The 27,347-nt window shown below is 41.2% G+C and overlaps 1 protein-coding gene and 2 long non-coding RNA genes across 4 annotated transcripts; 2 read left to right on the top strand and 1 right to left on the bottom strand.

Moving 5' to 3' along the window:
• Positions 1-1,252: 1,252 nt before the first annotated feature.
• GINM1 (glycosylated integral membrane protein 1) lies at positions 1,253-18,997 on the bottom strand. The gene is made up of 8 exons (XM_066315461.1): positions 18,861-18,997; positions 11,386-11,445; positions 11,114-11,210; positions 8,183-8,334; positions 5,853-6,009; positions 4,970-5,100; positions 4,101-4,264; positions 1,253-2,192 (listed from the first exon to the last, which is right to left on the bottom strand). The coding sequence occupies exons 1-8, from the start codon at positions 18,969-18,971 to the stop codon at positions 2,084-2,086; spliced, it is 981 nt and encodes a 326-aa protein (XP_066171558.1). The 5' UTR covers positions 18,972-18,997; the 3' UTR covers positions 1,253-2,083.
• Positions 2,065-5,688, top strand: LOC136359123 (uncharacterized). The gene is made up of 3 exons (XR_010743228.1): positions 2,065-2,199; positions 4,113-4,275; positions 5,597-5,688. It is a non-coding gene; the product is annotated as an uncharacterized lncRNA (long non-coding RNA).
• Positions 7,410-11,384, top strand: LOC136359124 (uncharacterized). Of its 2 annotated transcripts, XR_010743230.1 has the most exons (3): positions 7,410-7,484; positions 8,228-8,307; positions 8,903-10,125. It is a non-coding gene; the product is annotated as an uncharacterized lncRNA (long non-coding RNA). The 2 variants fall into 2 exon arrangements; XR_010743229.1 differs by lacking the exons at positions 7,410-7,484; positions 8,903-10,125 and adding an exon at positions 11,194-11,384 and having other exon boundaries at positions 8,191-8,307.
• Positions 18,998-27,347: the final 8,350 nt, after the last annotated feature.

Here is a 27,347-nt window from a genome sequence, read left to right as displayed (position 1 = left end):
GACAGTTGCTCACTCCTTACTGCCTTAGTTGGGTGAGGTGTTTTTTAATTGATTTAGAAAATAGTTCAGAGTGGTGCCAGCTCAGAGTAGTACTCCTCTGAAAGGCATGAGACTCGTGATTTGGGAAAACCATGTGCAAGCTGAAGCAGAAACACAAAAGCTCTAGCTTTTTTAAGACTCCAGCTCCACAAAGCAGCAAACTGTCTGGTAGTTACTGTGTTCAAGATTTGCACTATTTATAGAATTTCATTACCCTGATGGTGATATTTCTTTCCTGGTGCTTTGGAACTTTGCAGAAATCAGCAAAGTTTTGAAGTAATACCAACACTTTCAGGGTGAACCGTGGATTTGTTGCAGCTGTTTAGAACAGCTAAATCTCCTTGTGGCTGTTGCAGGTGCTTGGTTTCCAGTTTCATAAGGAGGGATGCAAAGAGCACATGCAAACAGCTGCTGAGTTTCCATCTGCAGTGTAATTCCTACTGTTTGTGCACTATGGAAGAACTATTGTGTTTCCAGTCCATCCTATTTTTTTTCCCCAAAAGAAGCTAACTTTCAGCCTTGTACATCACTTCTTGAACTGAGCTAATGGGGGGCCAGGGAATATCCACATACAGAGAAGTTTGTCTACACCTGTGCAGTCATCATTCCTGTGCTAATCCTAGCAATTTCCTGTTCAGCCATGGATGGCAATCCCTCTGCCACCCACAAGGTACTAAAACAAAAAATAAAATTAAAAAACAAGGGAAAGTTTGATCAGTGTCCCCATTACCTTGAGCTGCTGTGGTGTATACCACACTGCACTGCTGAGTGGGGAAGTTTGGTTTGGTTTTTTTATAAAGCTAAGTTGGTGTTAGAAATGTTCATTTTATCACTGCAGTGCTGTCAGTTCAGTGAGAAGATGAGAGTTGTTCCTGCCAGAGACCAGCTGTAAGGACCAGCATCTGAGTAATTTGGATCTCAATTAACTCATGATAATGTTTCCTTAGGGCAGGAGAAGGGGGGAATCCCAGCTTTTCTCCTTCACTCTTTAACAACTCCAGCTGAGCACATGTAATTCTGATCACTCAGATGATAACTGTGCTCAGTCTGGTGCCAGGTAGTCACAGTTGTGAGATTTCTTTCCTGTTTAATCTTTTAACAATTTTTTAAAGTAAGAACAATTAAAGACCAAGAAACAGATAAGTGCCCAGAGTCTGAAACGTTTGGCAAACTGCTGTTTTATCTAACTATAAATGCACACATGAACACAGTCTAATAAACAATTTAAATGTTTATTTGAAAAATGTTAACAGCACAAACTGGCATGAGCAGACTGGGCCTACTCAGCAACAGTAAGCCAGTGTTTCTGTAGAATTTAATGGAATTTTCATTTTTCTTTTGGGACTTCATAGAGTACTGCTGTCACAGATACAAAAAGCAAGCTGGTTACAACTGCTAACAATTTTTATGAGTGGAAGGGACCATAAAAATGTAAAGTGCTTGAAATATAAATCTGCTGTTCAAATTTTTGTTTTCCATATATAAAATGTCAGATCTTTTGAGTAACACAAATGTTTGTAGTGGTATCTTCCTTGCAAGACGTGCTGGATCCTATGAGACCTGGAACAAGGTGGGGCAGCTTTGCTTAGGTTTGCAGGCACAGCTGATGTTTGCAATATTTCCTCATCTTTTTCCGAAGAATGCTATCTGTTGACTTAGGGACATCCTAAATTTCATCACTGTGTTAGTCCGGACAGCTGACTCAGTTTATGGGCATGAAGGCAGCCAGCATCCTGTCTGAGGTGTGGAGAAGTGACTTCACAGAAGTTAAAACCAATGGTAGCCCTCAGGGTGGAAAGCTGCTCTATTTTGAAGCTTCTGAAAAGGCAGCTGTTCTATTCTGAAGCTTCTGAAAAGGCTGCTTGTTTATGCAGAGGCACAAGGAAGTCAGCTTTGGGCCTCGGCCTGAGTGGCCCTTTATCAATTCATCAACTGACTTAGTTTTCTTAGTAGGAAAAAACCCAAGGTATTAAGATCAGGTGCCAAATAGAAGATCAACTAAAAGTATGTTTTTAAAACCAGTAACTCCAAAGTAAATACAGTATTAAGTGCATGCTTTCTCATCTAAATAATTTTTCCTGTCTGGAAGGTCTGAAGGCAGGCTGATGGTAGTCACAGGCACAAAGCTGACTTGATCCAGGAGAAGGATGCCCCTGAAAGGTAAAGTGACCTGGCATTAGAAAAATAACACACAAAATATTCTGTGTTCTAAAAATTAGACTTATTCCGAAACTCCCCAAACTTAGTTTAAATCTATGTATCAACTAAGTATTATCCTCATGATATCTCTTACGTGGAGTTGCAATGAAAAATGCTTCCAAAACACATTGGCTGTGGTTTCTGAGGGCTCCCTCTGCCCAGTTTCTACATCCGAAATGTCAGCAGCATAGGTTCTATCTGCTCAGTTTCACAGTAGCATAAAACTGTTTGCTATCAGGACCTGCAGCTGATTCTCCAGGACTCAGCAACAGCCTTCAGTTTTTTCAGTGTAACTGATAGAATGGCATTAAAGACTTGGGATGAGGTCCCAACTCACATCTGCAACTGTCATTAACAAGATGAGATGTTCTGCCCATTCTTACTGGTTTACAATCCTGAGTTAAGATTTTAGCATTCTTCAGCATACTTTACAGAGGTAGCAAGAAAGTAACTGTGTGGTTTAGGGATTGTTTGTTTGGTGATGGTGTGGGTTTTTTTGTTTGTTTTTTGGGATTTTGTTTGGTTGATTGGTTGGTTTTTTTGGGTTGGTTGGTTGGTTTTTTTTTTCTAGTTGGTTTGTTTTTTTTAAAGAGGAGGGAGAAGTTCAAATTCTTTATACACTCTAACAAGGCATGAGCAAGCCCCATGTCCCTCAAGTGGAAGAGAAATTACTGTAAGCTGGTTCCTCTGCTCCATACTGACCTCTGCTATGGACAGGCCATCATCCACTTTGCTGAACAAAGTCTGCTGGGATTAGAATTTTCTTCCTAGTTCTACTTAGTTCAGTTTCATACACGGCAGTGTTAAGCTACTTACTGCCAGTGGTAAGCTGCTTACTGCTGGGGAAAGTACAAAGTGTTCCTCCACTGTTTCTGCTAACTAGGGAAGCCCTCCCATCTGACAGCACGCTGTGTGAAATGCCAGGGGAAGCACTGCCTCTTTTGTCACTGCAGTTTCCAACCTTCCTGATCTTCCAGCCCTCCATTTTCCTGCCTTGTCAGAAGGCCCAAGGCCACTCCTACCCCTGAGTAGACACATAAATTAACTGCATGCAGAGCCATTCAGAGGCACAGCTGATCAGCTGCACCTGAAGACATCAGCGATGCTTGAGGCTGATGAAGCGTGCCACACTGTCAGTAGCTTCCCAAAGAACATAAAGCTCCGAGGGACAGTTCTTCCAGAGCTGATTCAGGTTACTTTGAAGTAAAGTGCACATGCTTGCCCATGGCAGCACTAAATCTACACTGGTTTGTTACCTGCAGTTACTAATTCATCTTTCTGCCCCTTGTTCTGAGACCTTGCTTTTCCGAAAAATATTTGTGTTGCTGGTAACATGCAGAGTGGATACAGCCCTTGCAGGGAATCAGCTTTATCTGTGGCCTCTTACCACCGATGCAGCACCAGCCATAATGGCTTGGAATTTGCCTACACAGGTAGGTCTCTCTTGGAGAATTCCCACACAAATTTGCCAAGCCAAATTTGAGGCCTTTCAGAACTACTGTAAAACTCCAACACGGTGGGAGTATGAAAAGATTTGGAGATGGTGGAATTGTTTAGCCCTGGTTTCTACCCTCCTTTCTTGGAACGATGTTAATAACATCTCACAATGTAGTCCTTAGAAGACTTGATAAAAATTTGGCAGTATGACAGCTCAGCTAAAGATACTTCCAATTAAATACTTTCCCATGTACCTCTGAAATGCTTATGTGTCAGAAGTGCACTTGGAATGGAAAGTTACCAGTAGCTTTCTCACTGAATTCTTGCTACCATTATCCTACAGAATGGGCCTGCTTCTTGGAAGAGTCTTTCAGTCAATATTTTGCCTTCATCACAGCAAAAAAAGAATTACAAAAATTACTTACTTATTTTCACAGGAAGGGAGAATCACCTTTAAGACTTTGATAATAAGGGCTGCTCCAACAACTCCAACAACAACAACTTCCATGAAACTAAACAAGATAGGTAAAGACTGGAACCAGAATCTGCACAACCTTTTTCTCAAGTCTTCCACCCACTGGCACATCACCTACAAAACAGGTAAAAATACGAAGATTGCAAAACAAAGCAACTGCTGGGCTTTTGGGGTTTTTTTAGCTACTGGTAAATCACATTACATGGTGATAATTTTACTGAAACTCATATGTTCTTAAACACACCTAAAAGCATGATGGAATTCACTGATGGCTCAGATCGTTATTGTTCTAAGTTTGAAACAGGTGAAGGTTTAGTTCTTTGTTCATTAAAGGCCCCTTTGGAAAATAGAGGACACTTGAACAGAGCAGACAGTGGGTTGTAGCTGTGAGTGTTTTGGCCACAGAGGAAGCCATGAAACCCATCCTTGCCTAAGCTGAAACTGATACTTCTCCAGCTGTTACTGTGTTTCCTACAGCAGGGGAGACCAGTGGTCCATTTCTCAGAGGGGTAAGCACTTGAGCAGAGTGGTGGACTTTAAAGCTAAGCAGTATTTGAAATTGTCATAAATGCTTAGCTCAGTATAATGTAAATATCACAAGTGACTATCATGAAGCATCTATGGGGCCAGAACATGGCAAGATTTAGAAGCCCAATGGATTCCTCCTGGACCTGTCACTGCTGAATGATAATTTAGGAGGGGGGCATTTTTTGGTTTATTTGGGGTTTGTTTATCTGCAGAAATCCACTGGTCTTAGTGGTTGTCTGTATTTAAATAATTTATATACTAATAATTAAAAAAGCAAACAAACAAAAGCACCTTGTAAGAAGATGGAGGTTCTATCCTAAGAGGAGTCTCTGGTAACTTGCCAGGTAATGTCTCTTCATCCACTGTAGTTTCTACTTGCTGGATGAGGTACTGACTGGTAGTCTGCAGCGGATCTTGAATATCTGAAGCAGAAAAGCTAGATTTAGTGGAGAGTTTGCTTTTTGTTTGACTCATTCTGCAGGAAAATAGATATGCTGTGTGTCTCTGCAGAAGGTACAGTTCTCACACATTTACAGCAAGAACACAGGCTTTTTTTTTTCACTTGAGTAGTGAACTTGATAAGAAGCAGAAACAGTGTTACAGTGCAGCCTTTAGCTATGCCCTTAGCTGTAAATTTCAGCTGTCATCAGATTAAATCGTGATGGACTAGATCAAAATACTCTACTCCAATTAAATCCTTGATAGTTTTTGATTAAACAAAACTAAATAAAATCAAGGCATCAAATAACTTCTACTGCTTTTAAGTTATTCAGGTTTAATAACAGAAAACTGTTCTGTGGTTTGGAATTGACCCAGACAGGTATTTCCTCTACAGTTTTCTCTTTCATTCTCAGGAAAAAGGGGGAGCTGTAGAGAAACTTCCATTGCAGATCTGACAGAGAAATTTATTCCTTTCAGATGTGTGGACTGCAGACTGCCAAGTATCAAGTACTTCAAAGGAGAACAAACTTGAAAACAAACAAATAAAATACCTAATATGAAGAGCTGAATTTAGGTGTTTAAAAATAAAACCAAGACATATAAAATAAAACCCCATCCCTGTTAATGAAGACATTCTTTCACTAGGTAAAACAAGGGATAAATGATGCTCTCTTAGCCTGTAAAGCAATACATTGAATATGGATGAAGATATTACTTAACAGCTGAGAGATACCTTTTCCTGAGAGGTTGGGCAGTGTAAATAGCACGTCGTTGTCCCTTGGCAGAGAATACAGCATGCTCTCTTTCAGAGGGACAGTGTAGTTGGAATGTCTAAGTACTCTCAGGTCCTTTACTAAAATATCTATTTCTGTTACTTCTTCCTGCTGAACCTACAAAAGATGCAAACATGACATTACTGAGTTTAAAGCAACACTGAAGCAGGCTGGCAGAGGACACCAGTACATCCCAGAAAAAAACTCTAGGTCACTAAGATGTACACATAGGGCTGTTATAAGAGGAATTAGTATTCTTTGTTTTCACATACCACACTTCTGTAGACCATAACACATCAAAAAATATGCTGAACAGACTGGCTCTCTCTACCTGCAAAAGGACATGGTAGTCTATAGATGGATTTTTAACCAAGTCTTACATAGTACATCACTATCCTCTTGCAGGGAGGCATTTTAGGGCATGGAAAACTCGGGTATGTAGTGAAAACACCTGCAATCATAGAAAGTCTTGCTAAGCCATGACTGACACTTCTGCTTTTGCAGGAACATTGCTTGTTTTCAACAACTGAAACCCAAACGTCACAGTATTTGACAGTGTCCTTCTTAACATCCTTGTCTCCAAACAAGAGCTATGCACTTGACTGATGGACCAGGCAGTGGACAAGGCACTGGCTGGATGGCTGCACTCTAGGAAGTTGCTGTCAATGGCTCAATATCTAAATGGAGATCAGTGACAAGTGGTGTCCTCAGGGATGGGTATTTGCTGCTGTTTAACAACTTTACTGGCACCATGGACAGTGAGACTGAGTGCACCCTCAGCAAGTTTGTTGCTGACACTGTGTGGTTAACCTGTTGAAGGGAAGAGCTGCCATTCAGAAGTAGCTGAGCAGGCTTGAGAAGTGACTGCTGAGGAAGTTCAACAAGGCCAAGTGCAAGGTGCTGTACCTGGGTTGGGACAGTTCCAAGCACAAGTACAGGCTGTGCAGCGAATGGATAAAGAGCAGCCTTAGAGCAAAGGACTTGGGAGTGCTGGTGGATGGAAAGCTCAACATGACCTGGCAATGTGCACTCACATTCCAGGAAGCAAACTCTGTCCTGGGGCTGCATCAAAAGCAGTGTGGCCAGAAGGCTGAGGGAGGTGATTCTGCTCCTCTACTGTGCTTATGTGAGACTGCTTTTGACCTAAAGGAACAATCAAGGAAACAGCGGTAGTTTTCTGTTCATTTTTACTAGGTTCCTATGAAAATCTGAAATGCATTGTGATGTCTAGTTTGAGGCCTGAAATACAATGCCACTGTTATGTAACAAATGAATCAAACCACGGTGTCTTAGGCTGTTATCAGTGGGATAAAGACCTCGCTGGAAAAGCTACAGACCTCTCAGTGGGGCTTTTCACTAACAGAGTAAGATTCTGACATGATACAGATCCCTGTCAAAAATACTACATGCTGACCATGCAGTTCATCAAGGCTCAGTGGTATTATCATCATTATCCTTTAAAAAAAGAAAAAGGCAGCAGAATACAAGCCACCTTCAAAAACGCCTGGCTCCATGTAAGATGCTGAAATATGACACAGAAACAAGCCAGTTGCTGACTTCACCAGCCGGACCTTTTCTACCGAATCTCTTTGGTTAGTAAATCAACTACACCATACAGGTGATTTTGAGAACTCAGTTCTGCACATTTGAATCTCAGCTAGAATTGCAACCCCTCACACTGACTGCTATTTGTGCAAATACAGCTAAAATTGGAGGGGTGGAGGTGCTTGTTCACCTCAAAGATTCAAGATTCATTATCAAGATTCAAATTATCTTACATGCAAAATCTTCTGAGGCAAAGCTCTCAGGTGTAGTGGGCTTTCACAGTAAGCCCACTTGCCGTAAGAGTTTCCTGCTGCAAGCTGTTCCCCATGCTACCTGCTTGAAACCTTTCGTTAGCTTGGAATAAACAGTGGGGAAAACCTCAAGACACAGAATGAGCCTGTGCCTCTTTTGTTCGTTTTGTACATTATTTTATAAATCAACTCTTGCTTGTGAGTCTGGATTTGCTTGCACAAGTTCACTTATTCAAAGTGCATGTGATATAGTAAATGATAATTATTAAAATATTAATAGAAAAATTAAGACTTGAAATTTCCTCATGAAACACCCCCACTGTTATACTGCCAACTCTGATGTTATCTCCCTCAGTACTGGGTTAGTTAACATTAATTATATACTTTGTGTTCTAACCACCAGCCAGATACATGTAAACCTTTTAATCCTTGGGAACTACTTGCCTCTCCTAAATTAAAAACAAGCAGAATGTTGTGGCAGGGCTCTTTTTTACCTGTTTTCCATCAATTTCTGTCACTTCTTCCTGAATGACAATCAGCTGCAAATCAGAAGTGGATGCCAAAGGCCACTCGTGAACCATGATGCGAACGCTGACAGTTCCCAGGCGCTGCTGGTCCGGTAAGTTATCCGAGCTTCTGTTCTCCACTGTTAACACACAGTGTCATGATTTTCAAAGAGAAACCACCTCAACAAGAAAGCAGTACCCAGCCACAGAGAAAACAGGTGCAATCTGACATAGATGCCTTTGCATGTGCAGCACCCAAATGGAGAAGTCAGAGTACTCCTAGCACCAAACCAGAGGTGCCAGAACAGCAGTACAGAACACCTGCACTATGCTGATATCCTTAACATTTCCAGTAACTGCTTTTACTACCAGCAGTAATCTGAGCAAGAGCTAAAACAGGTGCCATGATTTTTTTACCAGTATATCACCAAATCAGACTCAGAGCAAGTCTTGTAACACGGCAGAGCTGTACAATCAATCCCCTGACTCAGGGAGCCTGCAAACAATGTCGTATCTCTGACTTTGAGGTCTGCATTTAAGCACTCTAAGCAGAGATCTTTGGCTTGGTTATTGCTCCATTCTTATTTCAGTTGTACAAAGGAGTTCATAAGAGTAATGCCACAGCCTAGCCAGCCACCTGTGTAAATATCTTGGTTTGCACATCATTCCCCTTCTTCTGAATACAGGAACAAATATGCTCTTTTCCAGGCACACTGCATCTCCTGCTCAAGATGAGTGCCAGTTCCCTCCTACATATTTTTCTGTCCTCCTCTGTTTTCATATGTGATTGGTGACACCTCAACCTCTCTTCCTATCCAAAAGTTTTTAGCTATTTCAACTTAATATTCTGCAAGTACACACAGAACTGCCTTTCTACCCTGGCTGTTTCTGCAGTTTCCCAGTTACTGTAGCCACCTCTGCTTCAGGTGAGGGCATGTTAAAACTGAAGCCCTGGAGAAGCACAAGAGTAGAAGTGAGGGATCTCTCCAGTATGCAGATACCAAGGGACATGATCTGAGACCAGACCATACCTGCTGCTAAGCCACTGCTCACCTGCAGTGCTGAGCCTGTCAGGTAATGTGGGATAAGGCTCAACTCGGGTCTCTCGGTCACACAGTAACTACTCAGTGTGTCCACTACTTTTATGCTGTGATCCCTGTCCTTATAAAGCTATTCTTCTTATTTAAAATATAGAAAAATACTTTCTGGCACAATTTAGTAATGTCTTCCATTGCCAAAATAAGTGGCAGAAAGAAAGTTCCCTACAGGTGTGAGGCAAGGCACTAACCTGGTTGCTGAATGTTTTCTGATTTAGAGCAAGCAGCAAGCATGCACTAAAGGCCCAAAGCTTCTAAAGATGCCAAGCAGCTGAAGCTCCCTCTGTTCCCAGCTTTCACCATGTGTCAGGCTGTTCAACCACCACTTCATTCACAGGAGTGAGAGATGCACTTCCAAAACTGACATTTGGGGAAACTTCTAGTGGGGACATAGGTGCCAAGAATGATCTGACAACTATGTCAGAGTACATGGTCTCTAATATTCAAAGACCTGATTATTAAGGTCAAGTTTTGTTTTTATACACTCAGGAGTATTTCCACTCTATGATTAAGTATCTTGGTATTTCTTTAGCATTTCACAAATACTACCTGAATCTGTTTTCGATAATTTAGGAAGTAGATAGTATAAATATGACACTACAGGTAATTAAATTCCAGGTAACAGAGAAAGGTATTGTGCTGGGGACTCAGACCCAAACATGGAGATAGAGTTCCAAGTTTCTAGCTCCCAAGCCAAATCAGTATTTTCCTCACTGTTTCAAATTCAAAACTATAGTCACTGCAAGTGCTAGAGCTATGCTTTGGGAAATTAATAAGAACTCCAGAAGAGTGCTCAGGAGCTCTGAGAATTAGTCAATAAAATCATTATCTATTTTTCTGGAGTGAGTTATTTTCCAAGTAAATGCCATTTTGTCATGGTTTTGTACCAGAAAAAGAGAAATTGATTACTGCTCTTCCTCTCCAGAGAAGAAATACTGTCAAATTAATAATTGATCATGCTTGGAAAAGAAGGGTTCAAGCAACAAGGTCACAGCTCAGAGAAGTAATTTGAAAAAGTGTTAGTATTCTCTAAGTGCTTGATCAGGACAACCTCAGATATCAACCTAGAGATTGACTGCATCTCATGGAGCAGAAGATTGTTCTCAATACAACAGAACCTTAAATCAAACAAACCTAATGGTCCTTGTTTAATTAATTATACAGTATGCTCTGTGGAGCTCCAGAAAAAATCACAGTACTTTCTTTTTTTTCACAAAAAATGTAGCATTGAATCAATGGAAAAGCAGCATGTTTGAGACAATTTGAAGTAATGAATTACTGCAGGATCCTGGCAAAAGTGCAGTGTTTGTGCTATAATATTCTATCCAGCAAAAACTCATTTATCCAATAGACACAGGAGTGGTATCATGAAAAGATCTTCCTAACAACATCTCATACTTTTGTTACTGAATCTTCTTTTGGATATATGCCAACCAACCTAGGGACACAGCCATTAGCAGGATGGAGTTGCATCCTTCTGTTTACACTGTCTAGCCTGTAGTGCAAAACATTCTTTTGAAAAGATGGGCAGAATCTGGATTTCAGATTAGACAATTTACACACAAGCCTGTTAATGTCACTTGAGATGAAGGCGGTCAGATTTTTTGATCCATTTTAATACCAGAATCGTCCTGCCTTGGGAAATGTTTTGCTTCTACAATGCTCTGGTTTACAAAATACAGAACACATAGCCATTGTAAGCTTTGGTTACTAGACAACAGGGAAGCCAAATATCCTGGGGGAGGGAGTAACATTAAAACAAAAACAAAAAACCCAAACAAACAAACAAACAAAAAAAAAAAAAAAAAAAGAGAATACTCACGTATTATAGTCTGACATGTTATGTGGGCAACCCCACTTTTCATAGGAAAGTCATTTAGATAAACCTGTCCATTATCATAGGTGATGTTAAAAAGAACCTAAAAGAAAGACAGCCAGAATGAGTGTTATGTTTCCAGCCCCTGTGCTGCAGTTCTGCTGAGAGAAAAACACTCCATAGTGACTGGCGTCAGAATGAAGGATATACTTGCAGCTGCTGCAGACTTTGTTTCGCTGCACATTAATTCACTCAATAAACAGAAAAACCAGACAAACCTGTCCTTTGTGAAATTCTCCACTGGGGTTCAGCATCATAACACCAACTCTGATTGCTTCCTGGAAAAAAAATAGTGAGAAGAGATGTAAGTTTGAGAAAACACATGAGCCACTGCAGGCAACTTTTGTGTACTGACCTGGCAGAACAACTCACTAACCCCAGAGTGCATGCCCAGGCTTTCTATCCAGCAGACAGAAGGATCTGTTTCTTGTTTCATGTAAGGATTAGTCTGGTTTTTTCACCCCTCTTTTTAAGAGAGAGGACTGATGAGAAAGAATGACATCTGCATTCCCCTATGTATAGCTTGTGGGGTTTTGTAATAAAATCATCATCATCCTCACTTGTTTCACAAGGATATAATGGAAGTCTCTCATGTTAGCTGAAAAATAAGAGACCACAAAAGGCAAAAACCAGATTCTCTGTAAATGTTTTTTTAAGCACTCTAGTTAGTCTTCGAAGTGAAGTTTAATACATGTTCATCTGCAGTAAAGAACATTCAGTTTTGTCAGCAGAAATCCTATTTCTTTGATTATGATTCCCAAATTATGCCACATGAGACACCTCAAACTCAGAAAATGAGGATTTGGTCCTTTCTTTCAAGCCCTAATTGCTGTGATTTATTGAAACCCTCATTCTGTCGTCTCTTTTCTCCCCTGTAATTTCAGGGGCTGCTTTGCATATGGGACCTTAAATCTCCCAGATTTGTCCCTGAAAATTCTACAAACAAGGATCAAATCTTGCTTGCAGATAGCCAAAAGTAATGATTGCCATACTGCTTTCCTCAGACACCTCTTCAAAAATAATGTTAAGCTTCATATTTGGCCTGTGTGAGCCTTAAATCATTGTAACTTCATTTCATTAACACCTGGACATGGCACTTAGTGCTATGGTCTAGTTAACTGAGTGGTGGCCAGTCAAAGGCTGGACTCGATCTTAGAAGTTATTTCCAACCTAAATGATTTAGTGATTCTGTGAATCAATTTTTCTCTGGAAAGTGTCTCCATACTTTCAGCATCTTCTTTAGCTCTGTAGTTGAGTCATTTTTTCACAACCAACAGTTAAAAAGTGAGTCATGTCTTAATAAGAAGTTGAACATGCTCAGAATTTAAAATAAATAAAAATGTAAATACACAAGATGACTTTTCATTTAGTATTTTTACACAACACTGGATTTTTAGCCAGAAAATATGTGAAATATACAATACCTAACATAATACAGCCCCAGTTCATGAACAGAAAATTTCTGAAGTGTGACTATAATGTCAAAAAATCATTAAAACAATGGGTGTAAATGAGCATACTCAAGTAGCCAGAATGGTGAAAAACTGAGAAACAGCCTCCAAGTCCAATTCAGCTGGAATCTGGCATCATGAGAAGAATGGTTTAAATCCTAACACAGATAACCTCTTGGTTCAAAGTGACTTGGAAATACTTCAGACCCACTTGGCACATCAGTAGGAAAACTCTCTGGCCACCAGGACCAAAGAGACAAAATCTCTTTCTCAATGCCCCTTCTATGAAAAGGTTATTATATTGATTTTCCTTCAAAATTTAAATCCTAGCTATTCAAAGGAAATAAAAATTACCAAATGAGCCAGACAAGTGAAGTCTGTAACTGAAAATATAAACTGAATTAACAGGATAAACATGGGACATATTCTATCCTGTCTTCCTGTAATTTCCTCAAATCACTTATTTTCTTCCTATATTTTAAAAATTGTGTATATTAATAATAAAATAGAAATTTTATTATTAAACTTTTAGCTCTTTTAGCTCTAAGCATTCAGTACTGTAAATCTTTTACACTCCCAAACTTTTATACAGATTACCAAAACTTTGTGGCATCATTTCCTTGGTTTTTCTGTTTTCTGGGAATTAAAAAGGCACAAAAGATGCATTTTCCAGGCAGTCATAATAATCCTTCATTTTTTAAGCCACATATTATATCTGAGGTTTTTTTTCACAGAAAGCATTTCACAATCTTTTCTCGACATCTACAAAGGGACTGACTTGGATTACAAGGAAAAGGAAATGACTGATGAAAAATAGGAAAATCCCCTCCTTTTTTTTTTTTTTTAATCAAATGCTTTATTTGAAAGTGAAGGGCATGAAGGAAGCTAGATATGCTGAACAATTGACTGCAAAATGCACAAAATTAGCTATATATACAATGCTTAATTTCCTTCAAAACAGCTGTCAGCTCTGTTAACACAGTATCCACAAGCACTGTTATGGATTCTGGAACATACTTAAAACTTGCACTTGAAGAACACGTTCTATGTTTAAGAAATGAAGTATTTCAGTGGATCACTTCTGTGCTGTCAAAGGTTCAAAAATCAGAAAGGCAAAAAAACCCCACATCCCTTATTTTATAAAAGCATAGTAAGCCAATCCTGCAGCAACAAAGCCACTGAGAGCACAGCACGGGAACTCTGCAGTAGTCCACACTATTGCACTGTCAGTTTCTGGAGAAGCCTCAACTATGAGTGTAAAACTTGGTTGTATAACTTAAATATGCTTTTCAGTATTAATAATATCATAAAAGTTTCAGACAGGCCTGTAATTTAAAAGGTTCTGAATTCACTGGGATATTTGGATAAGCAGCACTTCAGCAGAGCCAGAATGAAAGGACAGCCCCAAGAAGCAATTCAAGTCCCTAAGAACTGGGATGTGCTTTCAGCTTACCATTGACCCTGTTCCATACTTCGCAGCCCCTTGTCCCCTCCTGTGCTGGTAAATGCCTTCACACAAAACTCCAATCTGCACTGAAAATGACCCTATCATTCTTAATGCTCTTATAGGATGTAAACGTCTCTCCTGAATTTTCCTATGATTTCTCATCCCTGTTTTAGTGCTCCAGCAGTTATATTTACAGTGGTAATGGCCACAGAATCTGCAAAGAGGACAGCACCTCTACCACAAATATAAGTCAATCTGTTCTAGGACAGCTAGGCAGCAGCACTGACAGTGTGATGGCATAGGTTACAGTGAGCAAGTAAATTTCTGTGAGCTTGGATCAGCACAGGTAAGCAGGTAGTGATCATTTTCTAATTCTTTTCTCTTTCGCTGTGTGCTGCAACAGAACCCAGGACTGTTAACTGGGGCAGTATAATCACAGCAGAGGAACAAGAAGGGGAAAAGACATCAGCAAAGAATATAAAGCATCTGGCGTAAGTTAAAAGGGAATATTCATTAATTCTCCAAGACTAACACCACACAAATCTACAGAGAATATTTCACCTAATATTGTTTTTTAAGAAAAATGCCGCAAAAGAGAAAGCTGATGGGTCCAATCACGCAGGAACTTCAAACAGATCTGATTATCTGATTAAAGAATCCTGGAAAAACTTTATCCACAGGCAGTGAACACCTGATGGGATGCACTGTTCAGTTTCTCCCAGTACAGAGCTCAGTCCTACTCAGCTGCATCAGTCACACAAACCCCATCAAGACTGTGCTGCTAGCAGCCGGCCCACTTGAAGCACAGCTGTTCCCTGCTGAGGCTCTCCAAACAAGGCTCTTTCTGCACTACAAGGCCAGTGGGGAGCCAAGTGGGCAGCCCCAGGAACAGATGGCACAATGCCTTACAAGATGGCCAGCTGTACAGAGACCCGAAAGGCAGACAATCCCCTCACAGCCATTACACAGGCACTGCTGATATCCTGTTTGAGACCGAAAAATGTAAAGCCCCATGCAGGTTGCCAAACAAGCAAAAAATAGACAGAACTAATAACCTGTTTCTAAATTTGAAAGAGATTATGGGAAAAGAAGTGTCTGAATAGACAAAACTATCACACAAACTCATACCACTCGAGTCCTGGCACTGACATGGACAACTGGCTCCAAACAGTGTAACTATATATTGCAATCCAGTGCTCCATGACCCATGCTTCACATAATTCTTTTATAATAATCAAAACAGAACTATGTTGTAGAGTCTTAACTGCAATCAGGCATAACTGAATTGAGAAGTAACCATGGTCAAAGTTTGACACAAGTTAGAATTTCACAAGTTTGTAGGATGGTAATTTGTCCTTCACATTTCAGAAAATTTTTCTACAAAATTTTCTCTGTTAAGATTTGGCATTATTAAACTTCATGAATGCAGGGTAAGATAACTACATCCAGTATTTTCATCACTAGCTAAAGCTGAACTCTTTCTTAATATTATGACCTAACATGATGCTTTTGCTTTACTCTGCTTTTCTGAACAAGCACACTTACTTTCATTCCTTCCTTGTTTTACAGTGACTCATTATAGCATGGTTTATCCTTCCCTCTCCTCCAAATGTGTTACTGGAATTAATTGCCGTTAAATCCTCCCTATTAAACCAAATCATACTATGATATTTTATCATGGGTTTTAAAAGTGAATACTCTGTCACATCATGGAGATTTGATTGCATCATACTGCTTTAATTTAATCAAATATACATAGGAAGATGATGTCAGCTCCTTCAGGCCTAAAATTCACATGTGCCGGGCTCCTAATAGAGAAACTGGCATAAAGTGACGGAGAAACATTCCAGCACATTGCTATTAACAATCTTCTTTGATTAAAATACATTGTACTCACTGCATCAAATGGTTGATGTAGTGAAAATTATTTCCTGCTGTTGTGAAATGACCCATCCATACAGAGGTTTCTTGCAGGCAACAAATAATATAAAAGCTTTTTTTTTTCCAGGCAACTGAACTGAACTAAAAAGGAAAAAAAAGTCTGGTAGGCAAGTATGTTATTTAGAAAGAACTCTGCTAGCCTAAATTATCAAGAGGTAAACGGAATAAGCAAATAACATGGTGTTAGCACTGCCTTTAGCCACTTCCTATCAGCACATCAAAAAAATACTCTAAAGCACAAAACCATATCCCGACCTTGCACCAGAAACATTACTTCAACGTGAAGGTCAGCTGTCTTATTGCATCATTCCCTTTAAATTTTTTTTAAGAAAAAAAAAGCACAAAGCAATAACAACAACCCCCCAATTTTGTCTACAATCAATCAATTTTTAGTCCAGTTTTGCATATCCAAATTTTATGAGAAATAAAAAACACAACAGACATGCAAATGTTAAAAAAAAAAAGTCCAGATTTCAAAATAGCTTTTTTAAGAAATTACAAGTATTGCACAAGAGTTGAGGCATTCACATTCCAGAGCCAAACAACAGCATTTCAGCCTTACTGAAATGCTATTCCAGCGTTAAAAGGTTTTTCCTCAGTTCTTCCACTATGGTTTCTCCAACACCATTGCCATCAGCAAGGAGGTACACTTCAACACTGGCTTTAACCCCCACATGGAAGAGTTAACAAAATGAGAAGCTGTCAGTAGAGTGGGCTGACAGAGTTGTAGAGCACAGTTGTGGTGTCCAGCCAAAGCAAGGCTGACCATGCTGATGCTGCCTGCTCCCAGCCAGTGTGCAGTCCCAAGCCATCCTGAGGGAACAACACAGTTATTCTGACCCCATCACTGTCACTGAGCTCATGGCTTCTGAAAGCAACCTGACATTCCAGCCTGGCATTCCCACTCTGCCCATTCCCACTGCCTGGGCACCTCTGCTCCTAACAGGCCACCAGAAAACAGCTCAGTGTCAAAAAACATTGATTCTTCTACTCAAAACTTTCTCAAGACACACTGTTCCTTTTGCATCAAAACTGGCCCTGTATGTACAGCACTAAATAGTGCAGGAGAAAACACAAGTTTTTATTTTTGCTAAGTTTAACATTTAAAAAGAAAAGAAAATTACAGTAAAAATTTGTATGTCCCTTTTTGACTCTTAGAAGAAATTTTCTGCATATACTTAGGCCACCGGACCCATGTAAAACTAAAAGAGAGCAGACACTTCCAAACTAGCAAATCATGAGCTCACAAGACCACCTGAGCAGTATGACACAAATGGACAAACTCAACCCCCCAAAACAGCAGAGCTGTGCCCGGAAAGCATTACAGTTCCTAAGTCAAGCCTTACTCACACTCCAGAACACACCCGATCTATCTCTGACCCCAGGCTGCCTTAGTGGGACTGCCCCAGCACCCCTGCTCACGCTTTCACATCCAAAGACAGCACACACATTGTGCCTCCGCGTCCTTTGAAACTGCCAGCAGTGACAAAGAACTTCAGTGCTACCGAGCTGTAGTTTCAGTGGGGAAGTGCGACAGTTTCTGGGTAGAAGCTGAGAAAGAGCATGAGTCTGCATTACACTGTCACTTCACTAGCCTTACGGGAAATCCCTGCCAGCACTGCCTTTCTTGGAGAGGTAAGCGAAGTACCCAAGCATTGAGCTTCCTCTGCTCTCTTCAGCACACCTCACTTCAGGCATTCGGGCACTTTTATAGCTGTCCGAAGATCCAGATCCCCGTTTTGAGGTGAGAGCTAAGCAGGTCTCCCTTCAGAAGTTCATAAAGAGAAGCAGAAACCAGGAAGCGAGGCCAGGAATGAATCCTGCTTCGCAACACAGGATGTGCCAGGGCAGGGCCTCTGTCAGGCTTTCTTGGAAATGTTTTACTTAAATTACACTAATAAGTAAATAAATAACTTTGGAGGGAAAAAAAGACATAATAAATTTGGCCAGGTAACAGTAACTTCACACTGGCCAGACAAGTTGACTACAATCCCCTCACAATTCTTCCCTCGGTGATATTATGCTTTGGGTTCAGAATTATAAAAATTTTAGAGGATATATCTCATAATAATTCAAGCTCAGGCAGAAATACCCAGTTCCTCTGTAATTCCAGAGGTCAGAACTCACCTGGTTCTGCAGCAAATCTTTTTATTCCCACTGGAAAGTTCTCCTAAGTAGTACCCAAAGCATTCCTTCCACTCTTTTAAAAAACCACCAGATTTAAAACTGATGTCACCAAGATACAGCATAGATATTGGAATAGAAAAACAGACAACACAATGCCCTGTGTATTTATAGATATACCAATACATCAAAACCCTTTTCTTGGTTCAATTCACCAGAAGGCTGGGCACAAGTGCGGACCTAGTGCAGCGCGTACTTGTACGGCACTGAACCATGGAGATGTAGGCGGACAAGCCTGAAAACACAAACACATCTACACGGCACAGAAGGAACGATCTCCCCCTTCAGACCTGTCCGACACGGCACATCGAATCCTATACAGACGAGCCGGCAAAGGGAGAGGGGAATCCCTGTCGCCCCGCGGCAGGGCCGGCTCACCCTTGCGAGGGAGCGGGGCGCCGGCAGGGACAGGGAAAGCGGCACTGGCAGGGCAGGGACAGGGAAAGCGGCACTGGCACGGGCAGGGACAGGGACAGGGCCAGGGAAAGCGGCACTGGCAGGGACAGGGACAGGGACAGGGAAAGCGGCACTGGCAGGGCAGGGCCAGGGAAAGCGGCACTGGCAGGGACAGGGAAAGCGGCACTGGCAGGGCCAGGGAAAGCGGCACTGGCAGGGCAGGGAGAGGGAAAGCGGCACTGGCAGGGCAGGGAGAGGGCCGGCCCCGCGGTACCTGTCCCAGCGGCGCGGCCGGGCCCAGCAGAGCGGCGGCCAGAGGCGGCGGCAGCAGCGACAGCGACAACAACAGCGACAGCAGCTCCCGACGTCCCAGCGCCGCCTCCATCTTGCGACTCGGGAATTAAAAGCAAGTGAAACATCAACAGGCGGGGCCGGGAGGAAGCGGGGGAGGCGGCGGGAGGAGGCCGGTCCTCCCCGGCCCTGCCCCTGTCCCGTTCGCTGCTCGCTCTCCCTGCCCCTGTGTCTGTCGCTGCCCTGCCCCTGTGTCTGTGTCTGTCACTGCCCTGCCCCTGTGTCTGTCACTGCCCTGCCCTTGTCCCTGTCGCTGCCCTGCCCCTGTGTCTGTCGCTGCCCTGCCCCTGGCCGGCCGGAGCCGCCGCCGGGACATCCCGAGTTCGGCGGTGCGGGATGAGGCGGGAGTGCGGAGCTGCGCCTGCCGGAGCCCGTCACGCTTAATAGGAGATTGCCGCCTTTGAAAGCGCTAAGAGAAGTACCCATGTAGGTAGTGTACGTAATTGCAGCCGTCTGTGAAATGGGCAGCGTGTGTCGTGCGGCTCCCGTGAGGGCCCTGCTGTTGTCACCTGCCCTGCGTGGGGAGGGTCGTAGGGCCGCAGCAATGCCGGGCTGAGCCCCGGCACCGCACTGCTGGAAAGGGTTCCGGAAAGCAAAGGAGGCAGAGTACTCCAGGACGGAGCAAAAAGTCATCGGAAAGGAAGACAGCACAAGATAAAGTTTTCAAGAGCTAGAGGTGATCATCCTAAAGAAGAGAAAGCAGAGGGAAACTCAGTAGTGGCAGTCAAAACCATGGAAGTCTCAGGCAAAGACGAGGAAAACAAGGTAGACCACCACGTCCTCAGTGGATTTGAAGATAACAAGTGGTTTTTTTGCGACAAGAGGTACTGCCATTACCTATTAGCAAAAAAACGTTAGCAAGGTAAATATATGAATACCTTGTCTAGATAGGTTTTATTACTGCCATAAATTAGCTGTCCTGTTGAAGCAATCTTTAGCCTGATTTTATATTGCTCTATGACTCCCCATTGGTTGATAATAAACGCATATCACTAAACCCAGAGAAACTTCTTATTTGGTATGCAGTTTGCGTTCATGAGACACTGATACAAACATCTGGCGCAAGGAACAAGGCATTGGAAAATGAGGCCTAAGAGAGTCGTGTCTTGTGAAGTATGTTTCACACATTTCCATGAAACCCTCAAATATTTAATCCCTAAACGTATTTATCATCAGCAGTTCCTACTGTTTTAGAGATCGCAAAAATACAAAGCTGACTGATTGCCTTTGTAATATCCACAGAAGTCAGTAACAGAAAAAGGAATAAAACCTGACATCTTAGTTTCCACCATCTGTCTTCACCATCACATAGTTTACCTAATTCCTCGCATACTCGTCCTCAAGATTTTTCATTTTTAATTTTTTTTTTAAATCTGTTATGTTTGGTAAACTGAAAGCAATAGGTAAAGGATCTGTTCCCTGTGCAGTGTCATGAGGCAGAGAACTACGAGGTGAGTGAGGTTTTGCTGCCTCTCCTGACGGCTGCAGGAGCATGTTCAGGGATATGAGGGCTGTCAGAATGCAGCTCTTGTCAGTACTTGCAGTCATTTGCATGTGCTGGTGGGAGGAAGTTTAAATCACCGAAATTCCTAACTGTGAGTTACATTCTCTAGAACCCAAGAGTGGGGGTTGCCTTCCAGCAGGAGAATAGTACAGTGTTTTGTGTAATAGATTCATTACTTCAAATGTTTACAAAATGTACCAGAGGCATAATAATTAATGTTAGCAGGGTACTTTGAAATGGAGGGAAGCAAAGATCCCTGATCTGCAGAACTTACAGGTTCAGCAAAATTTAGGCTGGGTTCTGATGTGACCTTGAGGTTTTAGCATCTCACTGAAATGGAATTGTAGATGAACGGCTATTCATTTTTGACTATATCTGTTTGCAAGTTGTCTGGTAAACTACCTATCAAGGAGTGCTTTCTTTCTGTTTCTGTTTCCATTGTTCTTTCCTTTTTCTTCCTATTTTCCCACCCTCTTTTCTTCATTCCTCTCTCACACTCTCTTTTATTCTCCTGAAACTTAAAACTTCAAAAATTATGGACTAATAGTGCTTTCAAGTATTTCTGTTTTCTTCAAATTTCAATGCTTTCATTAGTCTCACAGTAAAACAGATATCATAACAGTTTTATTTATTGTAAATAGGGAAATTACTTGCAGTAACTAAATAACTTATGATCAGTTTCACAGGTGAACTGTCCTTGGATGAAAGAGGAGCTACTCAGTGCTAGGAAAAACTGGGAGCATAACAGGGCTTTCCCTTTGGGCTCAGCTGTGAGGCTCTTAGGCTCATCCAGTGAATATGTTCTGACATTTTGAACTATAATTAGAATGTGTAACTTTTTAAAGTATACGGTATTGCGACTGACTACTACTTGAGGTGCTGTGTGCCAGAAGCGCTGTATTTCAGTGGGGTTTTATTTGAGTTGGAAGTGATGTCTTTGACCTTTCTAGGTCATTGTGAAAAGCTGTTTTTTCTTTGAACCTTCATTACAGGCATGGGTTATTAGGAGAAGAAGCCAGTGTGAAGAAGGAAATTTGGATTCTTTTTCTTTTATGACTACAAAGAGTGATAAAAGCCTACTGTTAGTTAGTAGTATGTTTTCTTACTGAAGTGCAAAGTGAGATTACTTAGAGTGGCAAGTAAATAGTTAAATTTCAGGCAGCACAGGCTTGCATGAGACTGTTGCACCATTTACATCCCTCCTAAAGTTTCAGAATAATAAATGTAATACGTGCTATAGTGCTTTCTTCTGTCGATAACTGCCATATGGATGGCTTAAAACCAGCCTTGAATCAATTCTGGATCGACATACTGGCTGGGAACAAGCTCACAAAAACAATACAACCCTGCCAACCACTCGATGACAGCACAAACAGCTTTGAGAACTAGCACAATGTGGAAGCAGAACACAATGCCCTGCAGTGCAGATCTTGGCCCCAGGAGCAGCCCCCTATGTCTTTCAGGACCATCCTGCAGCAGTATAGCATCAAAAAGTAAACTCCCTCCTTGGCTGTCTATAAAGGTGCTATTAGATCTCCTATTGCTTTTACTGCTATTTAAAGAGGAGATCCTGCTTTCACCAACCTACAAACACCTCTGCACTCCCAGTTCCTGCTCCCCCTTTCCTCCTTTGCTGGTTCCATTTTACTGTATGGTGAGTCAATTCAGGTCACTAATCTGGCAGAAAACAAATTCAGGATAAAAGAAGAGAAATAGTTTTACAGCGGATTAGTGACTTGGACCAACTTGTTATGAGGTGAGTACCAGATTATGATCTGGGAGGAAGTGAAGGCAGTAGTTCTCTACGCTGGGGAGCAGGATCCCCTCTTTTGAGGGCAACAAGCCTGTTTAGATGAGTGCAGCTGTAACACATAAGCCCAAGAACACGCTACAGCATGTGCACTGCAGGAAGGGAATAAATTCTGTTTGCTTGTCTGTCCTTTCAGAGGTGCCCACAGTACTACAGGTCACGTTGTGACCATGCACTCATTGTAAATATTGGGACTGTTAATTGCTTTGAAACCCTCTAATTGATATCTGTGAGGTAGACAGGGTAAAATAAGCACGTGGTCCCTCAGTGTGCACCACGCTCAAAAGCTGAGTGATCCACATCAAAATGTGTACTCTCCCATAGGAGGTTGCTCCTGGGGCAGTGTGGGTGTGTGCCTTTCGTTTTCCACATCCCCTCCAGGACAGGCTCCCTGGCAGCTTACTCACAGCATTGTCCACAAAATCAGATTCATTACTTGATGTGCAACAAACCAATAGTTAGACACTCAAAAGAGGTGTGCTATTTTAATTGATAAAAGGTATGTCCCGTCTAGGATGTGGAGATCAACTCTGAAAAGGGTGTGTCCTGTTAAAAGCAATATAGTATCGTAAGTAAACATCATCTGTTTTACTTGAAGGGTGGCCAGTTTAGGACTAGGCAGTCTCATAAAAAGCAGTTATTCATTGTATTCGAATGCATGTGATCCTGAATGGAGAGGGGCCCCATCCATGTCACCATCATCTCATTCCACAGGAGTACAAATTTTGCTGGATGCTGTCAAAGGTAGGGAATAGGATAAAATTCTTTGCTTCTCTGTCAGTCTGGTGGCAGTGTCCTGCAATGTAGCTGTGACCCTACAGCTGATTTCTTTTCAGCTAGTGGGATTGAAATTTTTTCTGTATTCTCGTGGAATAAATTCGAACATTTCCATCATATCAATGTAGAGAAGATGCATATTTGGAAAGGAAATTTCAGCAGCTAAATTTCATTTTTTTGTGTTTTGCAAATTAACTGTTGTCATACAGAGCACAATAAGCAATTGAAGCTCATTGTCTGTAAACAGGGCTAGTACTTTGTTTCCGACTTCATGAAATCATTTTGCAGCTGCATGAGTGAAAAGAATATTGACTTCCTAAAATGCAGACTTTTGTTAAGTGTATACTTAATTTTCTGTGACAATTGACACAAAATAATTATAATAACAATCAAGTAAAATAATTGTCTTGAAAAAAACATATCACATGTGAAAGTGAGGTGCTCTGGATGCTGTTATAAAAAAAAGGGGGACATAAGTAGCTTGGGAATTAAGGTAAAGCTTCTCTGCATGGGAATTGATTGTTTCGCCATGTTCTGACCTCATCACTCCTGCTGCCCCTGAAATCTGTTCAGAGTCACAGAGCAGCCAGTTATTGCTCACCTCGCTGTGACCTGTACAGTCAAAAGCTGCCTTTTTGGTGCAACAGAAAGCAGCTCTTACAGAAGCACACTCAGCTGAGGGTGCTTATGTTGGGAAATGCAGCTTTCTCCCACCTCCTGTCAGTCTTTACCTTTTTGTTTGAACATTGTCTGCTCCTGAGTGTTCTCATTTCCAAACTGCTGGGAACATGAGTCTCCATAGAGCAAAGTACTTAGCAGTAGACCTGGTTAGAAGCTTTTTAGATGGAAATCAGAGGGAGAGTTGTGTTCATTTATTTAGGACTCCTGTGGTCTTAGCAGAATGTGACAGCAGGTCTCAGCAACAGAAAATCTCAATGACGCTGGCAGTCTTCTGAGAAATGGGAAATGCAGGGTAGGCGCTGCTTTTCCAGATTCCAACAAGAATCTTAATGGGAATCTAGTAGAAAAAGGGATTATGTTGCAGAAGTCCCAGTGGTCTGGTAGCAGTGCCAGTGCTGCTCAGGCTCTGCAGAGCCCTGGATGGAAGCACCAAGTGCCCTGTCAGTGTTGCCTGGTGTGCCTTTGGGGTGAGTATCCACAGAGAACTGGGAGACAGGGTACTGGGAGCTGGACCCTAGGGACTAGTATCTGGGATTTGGTGCTCATAGAAACAAACACTGACAGAGACGGACCAGAAAGAATAAGAAAAGCATTATGGACTGAAACAAGATTCTTTATGTCAGTGCAGTACAAAGAAATGGGAGTTACTTTGCTTTGAATGAAAGTACTGAAACTAAAAAATGAAGCAGATAACATACAATTGTATAGCAGTAAGAATCCTTGAGTATCAAAGCAGTGAAAAATGATAGCTATTATGCTGCAGCACTCAAATAAATATTTACATATTTTTAAACAAATGCACTACTACCTTGACTTATGTTGTATCACTGGTAACTTAGTTTCCAGCAGTAAAAGATATTACCACTGAAAATGCTGTCTTAAACCACCAGTCTTTTAGCCAGTAATTTCTTTATGTTTAAAATGCATTGGTACAGAAGTAACACACTGTGCCTAGCCAGCTCTCCAAAACCTGAGCAAAATCAGTCAGTCTCTTTTCTTTTCTTCCAAAATAAAGAATTTTATCCATTTTGTTAATTACATTGACCTTTGGTTATGTATGGTAATACTTTAAATAGTGGGCCCAGTTCACAATCAAGTAGCATGAACTCGTTGTACTACAGTCATGAGAAAGTATTGTTTAAAGGAAAAAAAAGATTGTTCGACTGTCATCCTGCAGCACCAAACACAGTGGCTGCTCAGGATTGGGCTTTTTCAATTACAGCACTGTTTTCCAGCTTGAATCAGGACAGGTCATCTGTTTTCCTATGAAATTTAGATGATCTGTATTTTCAAAGATACCAAGCAGACTGACAGACATTTGCAGCAGAGTTAATAGCCCCATTTACTGATTCAGGGATGCTCTTTTAATAAAAAAAAAGCATTAAATACACAAGTATTGCTGTGAACCAAGTCCATTGTCCAAAGGAAGCACATTTCTTGCCTAATTAAAAGTATTTACGTAAGATTGTTTTTAATGGATTTGAATAGCTGCTGTGCAAGTTATTAAAATCATGTGTCTTCCTGCTCACACTTTGTACCAGCACTGAAAAATAAATAAACAAGCAGTAAAATATATCACCATTTAGAAAATAATGTGTAAAAAAAAAAAGATAGGTATTTCCTAGTGCTGTGCTGGGATATCTTTCTTCCTTTGGTGGGGAGGAAGATAAAGGTGTTAGTAATGTGATGGCTTCCCTCTCATGCAAGTGTTCAAAGAAAATCAACAGATACTTTCACAGGTGCATTTGGGTGAAAATGTAGTCTTTTTTTTTGCATTCATAGCCTTCTCACAAACTACAGTAAAGACTGTAAGTCTTCTGCTATAAGTTATGGATTTGTCTGCTTTTTCAAGTCAATGAGTGTCTCCAAAGATCACGCTGCAAAGGAATATCTTTGTTAAAGTGTTTGTGCAATATGTACGCATGTGTCATGATTTTCAACCAGCCTTTCCAGAACAGCGTTTCCAGTGGCTGCAGTTGTTAATGCTGCTGAGCCGTCCTTTTCTCTTGTTCTGGAAGTGACGAGCTTCAGCCACAGCACAAGCTCCAAGCTCCCCCCTGTGGCACCACAAATTTTATTGTGCAAGGAGCACAATTTGCTTTGAGGGATTCATAAGCTAGAGCTCTGAACTTTGAGAAAGTACTTGAGCCTATGCTGGAATGATTTGGATACAGCTCATCCTCCTGAGCAGATCTCTGCATCAGGGCAGGTAAGTCTTGGGGTTTGCTTATGTAGCCGGCTCTAGCTTAAGTTCTTTGGAGTTGAGGTGAGTGACAGACTGGGGAAGCATGAGTGAAGGAGGATGTCCCACATCATTATTTAATTGTATTTTATTTTTAAATAGTAAAGTCTTGTAGACCTGCAAGCCTTAATTTGATTTTCTCTGTTGTGATTATATTCACTGAATTTGTGTTTAGTTTCCAAAAAAAAAAAAAAAAAAAAAAAAAAAGAACAAAACCAGGTCACTCATCTTTCACAGCCCTTGTCTTGTTATAAATACTCTAAATCGTGCACTTTGTGTTCAGCTGTATCTAAGAGAAAAGTAATTTACTGGTCATACACAGACACTCACCTGATCATCACTACCTGCTGCCTTCTCCCAGTAGAAGGGGAGCAGTTCTTAGACTGAGAGATGGCAGTCATCCTGTGAGAAGAGAAATGTGTTTCATTTGATATTTTCTTTTGCTGTGCGAGGGTAGCACAAATAGAACATTTTATGTTCTGTTTCACAACATCTTCTCTTGACAGCAGTGGATGTGGAACTTTGAAAGTCAGATTATGGACAGAAGTAACATGTAATGATCCAAACCATGGTCTTCCTAAGCAAGGTATGGTGGCCAGCTGTTTTCGTTTGTGCTGATAGATGTTCTTGCCTCATTCCACATGGAAAGTGGACTTGACTATTATAGATCATTAGAGCATTTCCCTTAAAGAGAGCAGTTTTCAGTTGCTCTCCAATAGGACTAATAGATGAAAGCGTTACCATATTCTTATAATTCTTATTCTTTAAAATTTCTGAAACTACATCATTAGTGTGGTTCAGCCTGTGGTTACGATCTGAGTAGTTTTGGTTTGTGTGTGCTCACTGCCACTACTGAGAAGAGAGAGAAAACTACTTAAAACATGACGTTTATTTTTTAGCATGACAGTTTATATCAAGTGAAGAAAATTAAATCCAACATGATAAAACCACTTGATGCCTTTTAAAAAACACTGTGATGCCTTTTAAAATTTATTTTCGACACTCTGTTGAAGGTCAGTAGATTCTTCTGAAGAATCAGGCATTTTTCTGTTTTAATAGTATTGTCTTGAAAACTCTTTAACTTGGAGCACTGTCTCTCCCTGCACTTCAGTCATTCACCAGAAGGTGGGGCTTAAGGTATTGTCAGTGAAATAGAACTGAAGGAATTTCACAAAGTCCTTTGGATTGGAGACTGAAACGTGTATTCTCTCCTCCCTGTTTTGCAGAGGAAATCCTAGATCAGCATGACAGCTCCTCAGCCATAGCATCTCACACTCATGAATCTTAGTGGTCCCAGACTGTCTGGTACCAGCACAATCTAATTAAGCCAAAGTATCATCACCTAAGACACATCAAAGAACAGAATCGTTGTACCAAAAATGAGAACCATTGTGCC

The sequence above is a fragment of the Sylvia atricapilla genome, chromosome 3 (genome assembly GCF_009819655.1).
Source record: "Sylvia atricapilla isolate bSylAtr1 chromosome 3, bSylAtr1.pri, whole genome shotgun sequence".
NCBI classification, from domain to species: domain Eukaryota; kingdom Metazoa; phylum Chordata; class Aves; order Passeriformes; family Sylviidae; genus Sylvia; species Sylvia atricapilla.
Note: the sequence above shows the minus strand (reverse complement) of the source record. Positions and strands in the feature narration are given on the sequence as shown.

What these genes read in the sequence shown, in the direction of transcription:
- GINM1 (XM_066315461.1), bottom strand. Translation starts at nt 18,971, where the DNA reads ATGGAGGCGGCGCTGGGACGTCGGGAGCTGCTGTCGCTGTTGTTGTCG. An exon ending in GAGAATTTCACAAAGGACAG is followed by an intron (nt 11,211 to 11,385) that starts GTTTGTCTGGTT and finishes TCTTTCTTTTAG; the next exon opens with GTTCTTTTTAACATCACCTA. An exon ending in AACCTCCATCTTCTTACAAG is followed by an intron (nt 4,265 to 4,969) that starts GTGCTTTTGTTT and finishes CCTGTTTTGTAG; the next exon opens with GTGATGTGCCAGTGGGTGGA.